Raw genomic sequence first — 15493 nt, forward strand, 5'->3', positions numbered from 1 at the left:
ACTGTACTAAGCGGTTACACAAAGCAGTCTTAGTGTGCATACGTCCTGGTTTGTGGTACTTTTAAAGGCTACTCTACAGTGTGCGAGATGTAAAAGCATGCAGAAAAATAAGTATCCCATTGCTTTTAGGCAACTGCATGATCTATTGTACACAGACACTGACGTACCTTCATATTAGACGCCTCCGTCTCCAGTTTGGTGAGGTGGTTGGAGTTGTCCTCGAGCTCTTGTCTCAGATTGGAGTTCTCCATCTTCAACGCCTCCACTTGCTTCAGCAGCTGATCATACGATGCTGCAGCCATCTTGGACTATCTCTTGACCTACATCAATATAGGAACAGAGGAATGCTCATGCTTTGGTCCAGTGGTGGTAAGTTTGGGCTCTGTTGTTAATTTTGATAATATTGTTGTAATGTACCAAGTTGGAAGGTTCGTTGTGTAATGCAAATGTCGATATGTAAGCAAAATGGACATAACTATACCAAATTAATCCGAATAAAATCAAACTGTATCGAAATTGGGGGGGGGGGCCTGGGAAGCTCAGCGAGTAAAGACGCAGACTATCACACCTGGAGTCATGAGTTTGAATCCAGGGCGTGCTGAGTGACCTCAGGTCTCCTAAGGTCAGGTCTCCTAAGCAACCAAATTGGCCCGGTTGCTAGGGAGGGTAGAGTCACATGGGGTAACCTCCTTGTGGTCGCAATATGTGGTGTGTGGTGAGTTGTGCGTGGATGCAGTGGAGAATAGCATGAAGCCTCCACACGCGCTACGTCTCCACGGTAACGTGCTCAACGAGCCACATGATAAGATGCGCGGATTGACGGTCTCAGATGCGGAGGCAACTGAGATTCGTCCTCCGGCACCCGGATTGAGGCCAGTCACTACGCCTCCATGAGGACTCGGAGCGCATTGGGAATTGGGCGTTCCAAATTGGAGAGGGGAAAAAAACGATTAAAATCGGAATCCAATCGTATAGAGAAATCCACTTCGATACCCAGCCCTAGTTATTAGCCAATTACAATCACGTTGGCCTGGTCACAATAAATCACTCTTTCACTAGATAGACAAAATAACTCATTCAGATGTTCCATATCCAAATCTAAATGTTGAAATAAATTATGGCATGCGTATCCTCCTTACACCGATTACGCTTTAGCCAACAATGTGCTATGTCATGTAAACGCCTTAAATGGTATTACTTTATCGAGGTAAGGTAGTAAACGGTTTTAGCAATAAAACAAAACAAAAACAATTGTCATGCATAGATTTGTGCCCATTAACCCCAATGTCATGTTGCATGTAAACACATTGACTGGCATTTTTACCAACTTATCCAATGTGCTTAAGTGTCTTTACACTTGACGCCAAAAGCAGAGACTTTCCCTATGTTTACAGATCCCATATGATCGCAGTTCTCACGTTGTCAGATTGGATTTGTGTGCATGTAAATACACAAAAATATAAATAGTGTCTTGTTCTCATAAACATGAGGCTTGCTTTGGAAGTGTATAAAGGGTTGGCCAGAGGTTTTCCGATCAAACGTCATGTTGGCATCACACTCAGGCCTCTCGTGAAGTCTATGACTGTTTAAGGATTACAATAACACACGTGACTCACGTGTGTGTGACACAGCTGATGCTGTGGGCCATTTCACCCGTGCAATGAGACTGGTCAAACACACAGAACTGAGAGGCGAGCGTCTGTGTAAAGTGACATGATTGGCGAGCACACAGTAACACGGAGGCACTTGAGCACAGATGAAAGTTACTATTTTTATCTTGATCTTGAAGTGAGGGCTGAATCAGTCATGTGGAAAAATCTATCACCACATCGCCACTAAATTACCACTGACATGCCGAAGATCAGCAGCAAACTCTGTACAGCGCAGCTATAGATTTCAGTGGCAGTTTTCTGGACTTTACTGCTAATATACAGTATTTTGGCAAGAAGACCAGGGCTAAAATGCAGCACAGTTTACCAAAAAAGAGAATTACAAATGGTAATCAAAATCACAGACATTGGCATTGTTGCTACCGTATTCACACCATTTAAAAAGCGACATGGAGCGCAAAAGAATGGAACAAAATACTTTTATAAGTCGAACTGCTTTTAACTTTTAAGCTGAAGTGTGTAACTTTTTGGTGTTAAAATAATCTCTCATATATGAGCTTAATAGGCAGAGACAACTATAAGCTATTTGAAGGTTAATTTTCTCAAAAACTGAGCATGGTGTGCCTCTTGAAAGAGTGCTGTGAAAATTCGCCTGTTGGGTTTGGGCGACTCGTCTAGATCTACACAACAACACGGACTGAACCAATGGCCTGAGGAGGGGGCGGGACTATCTGTTTGTTCGATCAGCAGCAGACGAGGCCAGCAGACAAAAGTTGTTTTGAATGCAATGTACATTTTGCAATTTCATTCGGTGGCACTAGTGGGGCGGAAATTAGCTACATGTGGCGGGATGGCGCTCATGGCATGAGACGCTGAATACATGGTTGATATATTGCAATGGCCAATGATGTCCATCTAGTGCCTTTACAATAAAAAAGCAATTCAAAATCATGCACATGGGGTGTCTGGGTATCACACCTGAAGTTCACTAGGGCATGCTGAGTGACTCCAGCCAGGTCTCCTAAGCAACCAAATTGGCCCGGTTGCTAGGGAGGGTAGAGTCACATGGGGTAACCTCCTTGTGGTCGCTATAATGCGGTTCGTTCTCGGTGGGGCACGTGGTGAGTTGAGCGTGGATGCCACGGAGAATAGTGTGAAGCCTCCACGTGTGCTATGTCTCCGTGGCAACGCACTCAAGCCATGTGATAAGATGCATTGACGGTCTCAGATGCGGAATTGGGAATTCCAAATTGGGTGAAAAAGGGGAAACTCAATTAACCCAATGGTGCCATTTAATTTCTTGTCTTGGTGACAGAGGTGATACCAAATTATTACTATGGCAACTATGTGTAACTATGGTATTTTGGCATTTGCCAAGGCACATGCGCAAATGCTACAGGGCAAAAAAAAAATACAAATAACGAAAAACAGAATTAGCCTCATATTTCACAACAAGCCGGTATCATAACTGTTCTACACTGAACAATAAAGTGAATTCTCTCCATTGCACTTTTAGTATGTAACATTTTACCCTGGTTTTACATTATCTAAACATACAGCCGGCATTACAAGCATCCGAAAAAAGCTCTGTCAATGTGACAGCTGTAATTTGCAGCTGTGTCCAATCAATGTGACTCCGCTTCAAATTCTGCCACTGTTTCCAGGGCATCCACGGCCATTAGCAAGCAGAATTTTCATAAAGGAAAATGCCATAGGGAAGATACTGCTATTCATAAACCCTAAGCATCATGTAATTCAATGTTTTGTACCTCCACAAGAAGATCGAATTAAGGACATGACCTCCCAAACGAATAACCAAATTGTCCAACACATATGAGGAATGTCATTAGCATTACTTAACTGTAATAAGAGGATCACTAGCCTGGGTTTCCAGGTGATCACAAACATCAACGGACAGAATAAACATACAGATTTAAATCACTGGTGTTTGCAACATGCAATTGGCTCCAACAAACCTAAATCTATTTCTAAAGCATCATTTCCAAAATCTCTAGTTGACGTTAATCCACATAAGCACTTCCGATTTGACAATGATGGTGTTGATTAACCAGTGTAGATGCACAGGATGACTGCAGGTCAATACATAGGTCACTGTTATTAGGGCGGAAATGGATCGTTTGCCACAGAAGTCTGCTGACACACATATGATCATGACACATATTTTGTGAACATACAAACACACGTTGAAGACCATTAGAGATAAAACACCCACGATAATGACTAAATCAACTTATTGTTATGTTTCGCACACAAAAATATGATCTTTGAGAGTATCCGTAGAGTGCATCTCACTTTTATGGCACTATTAATATGTTTTATCATATGAGGGATGAGGCAAAGCTCTATCTGGGATGTCGACGGACCAAAATGGTCGACATCCATTAAGGAAAAAGGCTTGAGGTATGGAGAGAGTGAAAAGGAAATGGGGAGGAGTGGAAGGAAGACTGACTCATTAATATTTCAACACTTCCTCCAAAAAAGTATAACAATGAATATGAACGTTGACCACTATTCTATAATATTATGCACGTTTAATGCTGTTGATGCACTTGATTTCCAAACATTCATTTAGTCTTAAAGGTGCATGCATTTTATTCAGGTGCAGTGCTGTGCATGCAATGGTTGAGATGCATTAAAAGCATTCACCTCTTCACCAGCGATGCACAATCCCAAACTCCCTGCAGTCAGCTGCACAAGCACAGATGCCCTTCTCTCAATGCACAAAGACGCTTCGGCCAAATACATTAGCGCACATCCTGGTTTAACATGCACCTGGTAAACCAACCCATGATTTACACTGAAAACGAACAGCACCTCTCCTGTGACATGTCTTTGTTTGTGCATCACCGGCACATCGGCTTAAAAAGAAAAAAGCCCCTCTCTTGCAATAGCCCCTCCATTTTGACAGGGCAATTACAGCTTACATTTACACTGGAATCCATGTCCACTGCCTTGAATCGCTATAAATAATCGGTATGCTTTCGCATCTGTCGCCATGCAGCACAAAAGAGCCTTTTTAGCGGCTGCACTGCATCCCAGTGATAAACTCAAATCACAATTCTTGCACATCCCCCACACCCTCTCTATAAGCAGCCATCAAAACAAAAGGCTTTTCGGCACCGCCTTGCAATTCCACACTAACACACTATTATTTCTTCCCTTGAGCTGCTTGTGAATAGAACGAATATAAAAGAGCACGTCTGTATGTTTGGAGGGCGATCAGGGGCGTTAAACGGAGACTTACCCCATTCTGCACCAGTGACAGACTCCATCCCAGCAACCCATCAAGTGTGTCAGTTGCCGGAGAGCATCCAGCTAGCATTGGGTCACATGGGCGAGGGCTTAGCCAATCAGAAGGCAGCCAGCCCAGGCTGCTGGTGTTGGTGCAGTGGCTAATGGTGACTGGCCAGAAATCTGCCCCACAGTATAGCTGCGTGCGTCCCTTGAATGGGTTTTAAAGCTGTCAGGGGGGAAAGTGTTGGTGGCCCCAGAGATGCTTAGATGGGTCATAATGCCTGGAGGTAACGCAACCCAGTGTGGAATAAATGGATCAATGCGGCAGCCCAAATAATGTCGTGGTCCACAGCGGGCCATACAGCTGATATATGTTAAATGCATTAAACCAAAATTATGATGGATAAACAAACTGACAGATGCATCCAAAATCTGACCAAAAAAATGTCACTAACCTCATTTATAAATTATAATTATAAAAATCGCGTCTCTGGTGTGTTGCATCATAAACATAAAATGTTTAGGTCACTATGTCAAGATAAATATAGTTTAATACTAAATCTTTAAACACATCTTGAGATCTCTTAGTTCAGATTTGAGCTCCATCAAGTGTTTGAACGCAAGAATGTAACTCATGTTTGTGTTGTTCTGCTGAAGTGTTTCTTCACTGTATAAACTGTGTGTTGCTCATACAGCTGAAGTTTCACTTACTGCCCCCTGGAGTAAACAGGTGGTACTACAAGCATTTCTCAGGAAACTTCCTTATAACGGTCTGTGGGCATGCGATTAATTGCGTACATTTTTTTAACGCGTTATTTTTTTGTCAAATGAATTGCACTGAATTAACACATTAAATCGACAGCCCTAATATATATATATATTAGGGCTATATATATATATTATTCTTTTATCACTTAATTATCTTAATTGCTTTTTCGTTTCATTTGGAGTGCAATTTGAATTTAGAAATGTATTTGAATTAAGTTTTTAAGTTTATTTAAATAAATTAATTTAATTTTCAATGCAAAAAATAAAAGCAAGAATATTCACTGATCCCTCAGCCCTGGGTTTGGATATATGCAATATATATATATAAAACATGAATGAGGATACAAAACAAATTGATTCACACACATTATGTATTTTGTGAAACCATCTTTCAAAAAGTTGAACAACACACATTTTAATTGCACTTATACATTTATTTCATTTGAGTTTCATTTGAATTTTTAGTTAAAATAAACAAAATAAAGTTCTAAGTTTGAAATCAAAGTGTCTTGCTTTATTGTGTAGGCTTAACGCTAACCCTGCTTAACAAATATTAACCCGTAGTACCACCTAGCATCCAACCAGCGCTAATACCTGTGTTTATCCTGCGACCAACCGACCAATCAAAACTTGGTCGACCAAGACTCTTCTCATCGACTAACCTTTGGTCAACTATCAGGGGGCAGAGCATCGACCTGCGTCACATTATACTTTACTATTTATTCCCAGAGGATGCAAACGTCCATTTTAGTGTGTTTACTGCTACTGTACAACTTTATAATTTCAATTAAATTCTGACGAGTCACTGAATAAAACTTTGAGAAGAATAAATTGCACTCTACTGTATAAGCGTTTGTGATTTAAATTCTCAAACTGAGAAAGAGAATAGATAACAGAAGGGGGAGGTCGGATCTTTATATACACTGGAAGTGTTTTCATGCAAATGAGGTTTTGGTTCTCGAGAGCTTAAAAATGGACATTGGCAAAGACACTTGTTGGTCAGTCCCCTCTTGATGTGCCATTCAATGGAAACTGTCCTCACTATTTTTTCCTTGTGTGGGAAAACATTCCAGAAAAGAAGGAGAAAGGCTACGGTTTGTAGTTCTCAATGAATGATATTCTTCCTTATAAAATCCTGTTTATTTCAGGCTTACTCCAATTGTATACCATGTATGAAATATTGGGCTAATTGTTGCAATAATTCGGTTTCAGTCATAATTAATGTCATTGGTGTTCATGCAAAATGCACAACACCTTAATCAATTTGATTATGTTTTAGAAATGCAAGGATGACTTTCTATCAAGCTATAAGAGAATTACCAATGCACAAAACACGAATGAACACCAAAGGAGGCCCGACTTTCAATACTCCCTTCACAGCTCACCGAAAGTTACTCTCACTTACTCACTTCAGCTCAACTAGATGTTAAACATTAATATGAGGTTTGTGACTCAAAAGTCCTTTCTTCAAAAATGGGTGTGTGCATGGAAAAAAAGAACGAATGACCTAACTTTATACATTTAACCCACAGCATGAATAGTGGGAATGTTCAAATAAAACCTAGGCTATATTGCAACTTGGCAACTCCTGTTCAGAGAATGAGATTTAAACTATTTCAAGTTCAAAATCTGATCTGAGCCATTCGCACAGACAATACAAATATAATTTAAGATGAAACCAACAAGTTTAGTAGGTGTTTCTCATTCACGGAAGCCGTGACATTATTGCCTGCGCCGCTGGCAACAAAACGGACCGGCTCAGAATCGGAAAGACACGAGGCTGACCAGCCGGTCACCGGTCCGGGCATGCGAACAATCGGCCGATTTCGGTCCCTGGCTGTTCGAACGGTGCATCAGTTGATGTTATGGATGTATGACAATGTTAAAGGAATTGTTCACCTAAAAAGCACATTTAATAATAATAATAATAATAATAATTAGGCTATATAATAAATGAATAATAATAATAATAACCACTTGCTTGATCTGAACAAAATAGGTGTCATTTTAAAGCTTGGAATCTGGACTTTACAATGCATACACAGTTGAAGTCAGAAGTTTATATACACATTAGCCAAATACATTTAAACTCAGTTATTCACAATTCCTGACATTTAATCGTAGAAATCATTCCCTGTCTTAGGTCGATTAGGATCACTACTTTATTTTAAGAATGTGAAATGTCAGAATAATGGTTGAGAGACTGATTTATTTCAGCTTTTATTTCTTTCATCACATTCCCAGTGGGGCAGAAGTTTACATACACTGTTAGTATTTGGCAGCATTGCCTTTAAATAGTTTAACTTGGGTCAAATGTTTTGGGGATCCTTCCACAAGCTTCTCACAATAAGTTGCTTGAATTTTGTCCCATTCCTCCAGACAGAACTGGAGTAACTGGGTCTGGTTTGTAGGCCTCCTTGCTCACACATGCCTTTTCCATTCTGCCCATCAGATTGAGATCAGGGCTTTGTGATGCCACTTAAGCCATTTTGCAACAACTTTGGAGGTATACTGTACTTGGGGGTCATTGTCCATTTGGAAGACCCATTTGCGACCGAGCTTTAACTTCCTGTCTGATGTCTTGAGATGTTGCTTCAATATATCCACATCATTTTCCTTCCTCATGATGTCATCTATTTTGTGAAGTGCACCAGTCCCTCCTGCAGCAAAGCACCCCCACAACATGATGCTGCACCCCCGTGCTTCACGGTTGGGATGGTGTTCTTCGGCTTGCAAGCCTCACCCTTTTTCCTCCAAACATAACAATGGTCATTATGGACAAAGAGTTCAATGTTTGTTTCACCAGACCAGAGGACATTTCTCCAAATAGTAAGATCTTTGTCCCCATGTGCACTTGCAAACTGTAGTCTGGCTTTATTATGGCGGTTTTAGAGCAGCGGCTTCTTCCTTGCTGAGCAGCCTTTCAGGTTATGTCGATATAGGACTTGTTTTGCTGTGGATATAGATACTCGTCTACCTGTTTCCTCCAGCATCTTCACAAGGTCCTTTGCTGCTGTTCTGGGATTGATTTGCACTTTTCACACCAAACTACGTTCATCTCTAGGAGACAGAATGAGACTCCTTCCTGAGCGGTATGATGGCTGCGTGGTCCCATGGTGTTTATACTTGCATACTATTGTTTGTACATTTCTTTAGATTTTCCCATGATGTCAAGCAAAGAGGCACTGAGTTTGAAGGTAGGCCTTAAAATACATTCACAGGTACACCTCTAATTCAGTACACCTCCTATCAGAAGCTAATTGGCTAAAGGCTTGACATAATTTTCTGAAATTTTCCCAAGTTAACTTAGTGTATGTAAACTTCTGACCCACTGGAATTGTGATATAGTCAATTAAAAGTGAAACAATCGGTCTGTAAACTGTTTTTGGAAACATTACTCGTGTCATGCACAAAGAAGATGTCCTAAAAGACTTGCCAAAACTAGAGTTTGCTAATATGAAATCTGTGGAGTGGTTAAAATATGAGTTTTAATGTCTAAATAAACTTCTGACTTCAACTGTAGCAGATCCAACCAATTCTTAAATAATGCTTTTTAATTTGCTGACAAATAACAACAGTGTTGTCCTCATCATTTGCAAATTAATTAATCACAACAATTATATTCGGAATTGGAACAACCATAAAAAGATGAGATAGCCATGCATTATATATCGTTGGAAAGATCTCAATTAGTAAAATGCAATGAGCAACTTTGTTTCACTCAGACGCCAAACTGCAGTGAGCTTTAGCGTATGAAATTCCCACTGACAAGCGTAAATATAATTAACAGCAGTGGCTTTTGTCACATTTTTCCTTATTACTTCCCGAAACATACATATAACATAGACAATGGCATAATGTAACTTACAGTAGACTGTCCCGATTCAAACGAGCCCAAACACAACATAAAATAATAAGCAGGTCTTGAAATATTCCTCAAAGAGTGTCCATGGAAAGTACACAAAAGAGTGCTCAACACACATTGTTTGTGTTTGTATGCGTGCACATGTCCGAGGACTTTGTGTCATTTTTGACCGAGAACACCACAGGTGTAACAAAGCAAAATAGTGAAATAAAACCAAAAGAATCACTTGACCCAAAACTGTTCAATCCTCTTACTAGTCAAGTAATTTCCAGAAGGAAAATATACATAATAACACCAGTTATGGGCATTTTAGACCATCCAGACAGCCATTATTATTTTCTCATAATTTAAGTAGAATTTCACAAAACATTACTTATCCTTTAGGACGAGGGGTAAAAACTCCAGCACTTTACTGAAGAAGAATAGGTGGTAAAATATGGTGCATTTAAGTATTGCAAAGTAGAATTAATGGAGCAATAGTAAATATAGGCCTAGTAGATATAATTAAAACCATTAAATTAAGAGAAGAATTAAGTGGAGGTTGAACGATAGTGGATTTTGCCGATACCGATAACTAAGTTGGTGGAAAGGGCCGATAACCGATTAATCGGTCGATTGTTTTTTTTTTTATTGATTTATAGAATGATCAATGATTTCATGGTCTTTCCTTACTATGACGTCACAGACATTGAGGCTACAAGAGTCCAAAATGACCAAAATCCCAAAAGCATTTAATTGTGCAACCAAAACTCCAATAATAACCAGAAAAATTGAGATTTGGTGCAAAAGTGGGACTTTTAACATTAAAAAAGCCCGATATACAATGGGGCATTTTCTTTTTAAAACTATAGAGACTTGCTCCATTACAATGATCCATATGCATGTATTTAACAAATTTTATATTCACCAGATGAAGAATTTTGTTATATATATATATATATATATATATATATATATATATATATATATATATATATATATATATATATCAATTATCAGCAAATATTTTTGCCGATATCCGATATTGTAAAAAGCAACTATCACTAGTTTAATATAGTAAACAATGTTTAATCTAAATTACAGTGTTAAAACAGTACTGTTTAACCAGTAAAACGTTGAAGAGCAGCAAAAATACACAATAAAAATAAAGTAAACAAAAACAAAAGCTACAGTAAATCACATCACTTAAAAATAGACACTTCAGCTTGACTTTGGAAAGTACCACTTCTTTTAATAGTACACAGCTTTATAGTGTCACTTGAAGTGTTATTAGCGGATATTTAAGCTTATTCTTGTGTGTTTTCTATCAACATTATTTAAGCTGTTTAAAGTGTTACCTGCACAAACATTCGTCCTCTTCCACGATATAACTTGATTTTAACGCCCTTGGCCGAATAAATCCCATGGAACCATGATGTTTGGACGCTACTAACGGATATTAGTCTGTTTGCTGATTAAATCATGAGTTTGTTTAAAACTTTGTCTTCTTTAGTGAGATTTACTCAGTAGCAGCTCCTGTGCCTGCGACGCTTCGCCATGTTGTTAGAGGAGTCAGGGTGTGCGCATGCGCGGTGAGATGTGAGCTCAACACGCCACCATGCGACGGGAAAAGGAAAAGCTTTTATTATTGTTTATTCTAACAAACTTAATAAATTGTATTTATTATTTTATAATCATATTACGATTAAATTGTAGTAATTTAATTATTTTAATCATAATGGTTTTATTTTATTTTTTAAATATATATATATATATATATTTTTAATAAAATAAAAATATTATGATTAAAATAATATATTAAATAATAATATTAAACACAAAAAAATGACTAAATGACCAAATGTTTTTAAGACAATCTTATATTGATTTATAATGGTTTTACAGACGTAAAAATAACTGTAGTAACTATGAAATTGTGACGAAATTATGTTACTTTTTTCCTCAATGAATTTCCATACAGCTCAAATTGTGTTAGACAGAAATAAAAATACATAAATAAATATTATTCACTTTTTAATAAACAAATAAAACGATTTCCATATACACATGCCATTGTAAAATGTGGTATTTCGAGGCACTTTAAAGAAAAACTCGGTTTTATCCTGATGGTCTCCGAATTTACGGAGGACAAAACCTGCACAAATAATAAATAAATAAACTAATACACAAATACATATATAAATAAGCAAAGAAATACAGATGTTTGTCCATAAATATATAAATTATTCAATGTGCGAGGAGATATAAAAATAAATAAATACATTTTTAAGAAACAAATAAAATAATTTTAACATACATTTACCGTGCTATTTAGTGGTATTTCAAGCATGGTGCTTTAAAGAAAAATGGTAATATATTACATATATATAAATATTATATTGTCATGACGGTAGTGCCCAAATTACACAAAAATAAAAATAAATAGATAGATATGAAAATAAATGAATTAATAAATAAATATTATTTCGTTTTTAAGAAACAAATAAAATATTTAAACACTTGTTTACTATTGTATTTTTGTGGTATTTCAACCAAGGTACTTTAAAGAACAACATGGTATTATATAAATATATATATATATATATATATATATATATATATATATATATATATATATATATATATGCATGTATATATATATATTATTATTATTATGGCGATATTAATATATATATATATATATATATATATATATATATATATATATATATATATATATATATATATATGATAATAAATTGATAGATATGAAAATCATTATTAATAAATAAAAAAAATATTACCAAAGTAAAAATCTAACAACAACATCAGAGATTTATTACGCTATTATTATTATTATTCCTGCAAAAAAAGAAAATATGAAAGACTGCGCTCAATTTCCAACAGGTGGCAGAACTGTCCTGCTCGTGTGTGTGTGTGTGTGTGTGTGTGTGTGTGTGTGTGTGTGTGTGTGTGTGTGTGTGTGTGTGTGTGTGTGTGTTGAGGGAGGAGTCACACACACACGAACAATCGCTCGTGGGAGAGTCTTTTAGGCTGCTTGGCAACACACAGAATGAGTGAGATACATGCAGAAGAATCAGGAGAATTTGATGGGACACTCGAACACCCCGAGATGAATTCAGCCGGTCATCACGAGTCACCGTCATTTACACTTCACAAACCACTCTGAAGCTTCGGGATTCACTTCGGCCCGAATAAACATTTTTAATTCATCATATAAGTTCATATAGGGGACATTTGGATAGTCAGGTGCATGCAGAAGATCACAGAACATGTAACATTTGTAACAAAGGAGGACAAGCTGACGTCACTTTATGATGGACTGTAATATTATGAATGAGGAAATGTTACTATAAGCGGTTCGGGTTGGAGCGGAACTCTGGAATTTGGATCAAAATGAGTTGTTTCTGTTCGGCTCAAGAGGAGTTTTACTGTGAGGTTCTGCTACTGGATGAGTCCAAGTTGACTTTAACCACTCAACAGCAGGGCATAAAGGTGAGAATTATTATATTTATATATAATATTATTAGAATAGCATGGTACTTTAATGCAAGGATACGACTTATTTGAGTTGGAACAGTTTGTCTTTACATTGAGCTAATTTCTGTGTTTTTATTTATTCTGTATATTTTGGAGAGGTTCACACCCAGCACCCATGAGCTCACCACTGTTGACCAGATTACAGTAACCAGATAATCTGGTTAAACACAATAAGAATGCTTTAAATCTTTCACTCACTGCACATTGTGTGTATATATATATATAGTATATATATATATATATATATATATATATATATATATATATATATATACAGTTGAAGTCAGAAGTCACTCCACAGATTTTATATTAGCAAACTATTGTTTTGGCAAGTCATTTGGGACAACTTCTTTGTGCATGGCATGAGTCATTTTTCCAAAAACGGTTTACAGACCGATTGTGTCACTTTTAATTGACTATATCACAATTCCAGTGGGTCAGAAGTTTACATACAGCAAGTTAACTGTGCCTTTAAGCAGCTTGGAAAATTCCAGAAAATGATGTCAAGCCTTTGGACAATTAGCCAATTAGCTTATGATAGGCTAATTAGCTAACTGGAGTCAATTGGAGGTGTACATGTGGATGTATTTTAAGGCCTACCTTAAAACTCAGCGCCTCTTTGTTTGGCATCATGGGAAAATCTAAAGAAATCAGCCAAGACCACAGAAAAAATAATTGTGGACCTCCACAAGTCTGGTTCATCCTTGGGAGCAATTTCCAAACGCCTGAAGGTGCCACGTTCATCTGTACAAACAATAGTACGCAAGTATAAACACCATGTGACCACACAGTCATCATAACGCTCTGGAAGGAGACGCATTCTGTCTCCTAGAGATGAACGTAGTTTGTGTGAAAAGTGCAAATCAATCCCAGAACAACAGCAAAGGACCTTGTGAAGATGCTGGAGGAAACAGGTAGACGAGTATCTAGATCCACAGCAAAATGAGTCTTATAGCGACATAACCTGAAAGGCTGCTCAGCAAGGAAGAAGCCACCGCTCCAAAACAGTTGGAGAGGCAAACATAAGCGAATCATCTTAAGGAGACAGTGGTACAAAAGTGCCATATTACAAAGTTTCGCTAGGATCAGAATAGTATTAAGTTAAGTGCTCTTGGAAAAGATGTGTTTTAAGTCATTTTTTGAAGACAGGAAGTGAGTCTGCTTCACGGATGGAGTTGGGAAGGTCATTCCACCAACGTGGTACGATGAAGCTGAAAGTCCGGAAAAGTGTTTTAGTGGCTCTTTGTGTTGGTACAACATGGCGACGTTCCTTAGCTGACTGCAGGCTTCTAGTGGGCGTGTAGCTCTGCAGAAATGATTTTAGGTATGCTGGAGCAGACCCGGTGACTGTTCTGTATGCAGCATCAGAGCCTTGAACTTGATACGTGCATCAACCGGCAGCCAGTGGAGAGAGACCAGGAGGGGTGTAACGTGTGCCCTCTTTGGTTCATTAAAGACCAGACGTGCTGCTGCATTCTGGATCATTAGCAGGGGTTTAATTGCACATGCTGGGAGTTCTGCAATGAGAGCGTTACAGTAGTCCAGTCTAGATATGACAAGTGACTGAACGAGCAGTTGTGTGGCATGTTCAGATAAGAAGGGTCTTATCTTCCTGATGTTGTAGAGTGTGAATCTACATGATCGTGCAGTCTTTAAGATGTGGTCTGTGAAATGTAGCTTGATATCGATGGTTACCCCTAGATTTCTGACCGTTTTGGAAGGCGTTACTGTAGTTGGGCCCAGCTGCACGGTGATGTTGTGTTCAACAGCAGGGTTGGCTGGAAAGACGAGGAGATCGGTCTTGGCTGGGTTGAGTTGCAGATGGTGTTCCTTCATCCAGGCCAAGATGTCTGCCAGGCAGGCAGAGACTCAGTCATGGTGGTGTCGTTGGGATGGAAAGACAAGTAGAGTTGTGTGTCATCGGCGAAACAGTGGTATGAGAAACCATGTGATCGAATGATGGGTCCCAGTGATGTTGTGTATATAGAGAAGAGAAGTGGCCCAAGCACTGAGCCCTGCGGTACCCCAGTAAGTAACTGGTGTGGCTTGGATACCTCACCTCTCCAGGCTACCTTGAAGGACCTACCTGAGAGATAGGAGTTAAACCAGTCAAGCACAGCTCATGTGATACCCAACGAGGAGAGGGTGGAGAGCAGAATCTGATGGTTGACTGTGTCAAAGGCTGCAGAAAGGCCCAGCAGAATCAGGACGGATGATCTGGATTCAGCTTTCGCCCGTCTCAGAGACTCAGTGACACATGGAGACAAAGACCTTGCTTTTTGGAGATGTGTTCTCTTGGCAACAAAACTGAACTGTTTGGCCATAATGACCATCGTTATGTTTGGAGGAAAAAGGGTGAGGCTTGCAAGCCGAAGAACACCATCCCAACTGTGAAGCATTGGGGTGGCACCATCATGTTGTGGGGGTGCTTTGCTGCAGGAGGGACTGGTGGACA

At 38.6% G+C, this 15493-nt stretch overlaps 2 protein-coding genes across 4 annotated transcripts in view; one reads left to right on the forward strand and one right to left on the reverse strand.

The window, feature by feature from the left end:
• Nucleotides 1–11086, reverse strand: part of LOC127635560 (adenomatous polyposis coli protein-like) — a 47121-nt gene extending 36035 nt beyond the window's left edge. Inside the window, exons 1-2 of one of the 2 annotated variants that reach the window (XM_052115664.1) lie at nucleotides 10836–11086; nucleotides 168–320 (exon numbers count right to left, since the gene is read on the reverse strand). In XM_052115664.1, the coding sequence (XP_051971624.1) occupies nucleotides 168–302 (135 nt within the window). In that variant the 5' untranslated portion in view covers nucleotides 303–320; nucleotides 10836–11086. Of the gene's footprint in view, nucleotides 1–167; nucleotides 354–10835 lie in introns of those variants that run through there. The other variant, XM_052115665.1, reaches the window with a different exon arrangement.
• Nucleotides 11087–12550: 1464 nt separating this feature from the next.
• LOC127635573 (band 4.1-like protein 4) overlaps nucleotides 12551–15493 on the forward strand; it is a 57540-nt gene continuing 54597 nt past the window's right edge. For both annotated transcript variants that reach the window (XM_052115698.1, XM_052115699.1), the window contains exon 1: nucleotides 12551–12993. In XM_052115698.1, coding sequence (XP_051971658.1) covers nucleotides 12835–12993 — 159 coding nt within the window. In that variant the 5' untranslated portion in view covers nucleotides 12551–12834. The remainder of the gene's footprint in view (nucleotides 12994–15493) is intronic.

The sequence above is a fragment of the Xyrauchen texanus genome, chromosome 43 (genome assembly GCF_025860055.1).
Source record: "Xyrauchen texanus isolate HMW12.3.18 chromosome 43, RBS_HiC_50CHRs, whole genome shotgun sequence".
Lineage (NCBI taxonomy): Eukaryota > Metazoa > Chordata > Actinopteri > Cypriniformes > Catostomidae > Xyrauchen > Xyrauchen texanus.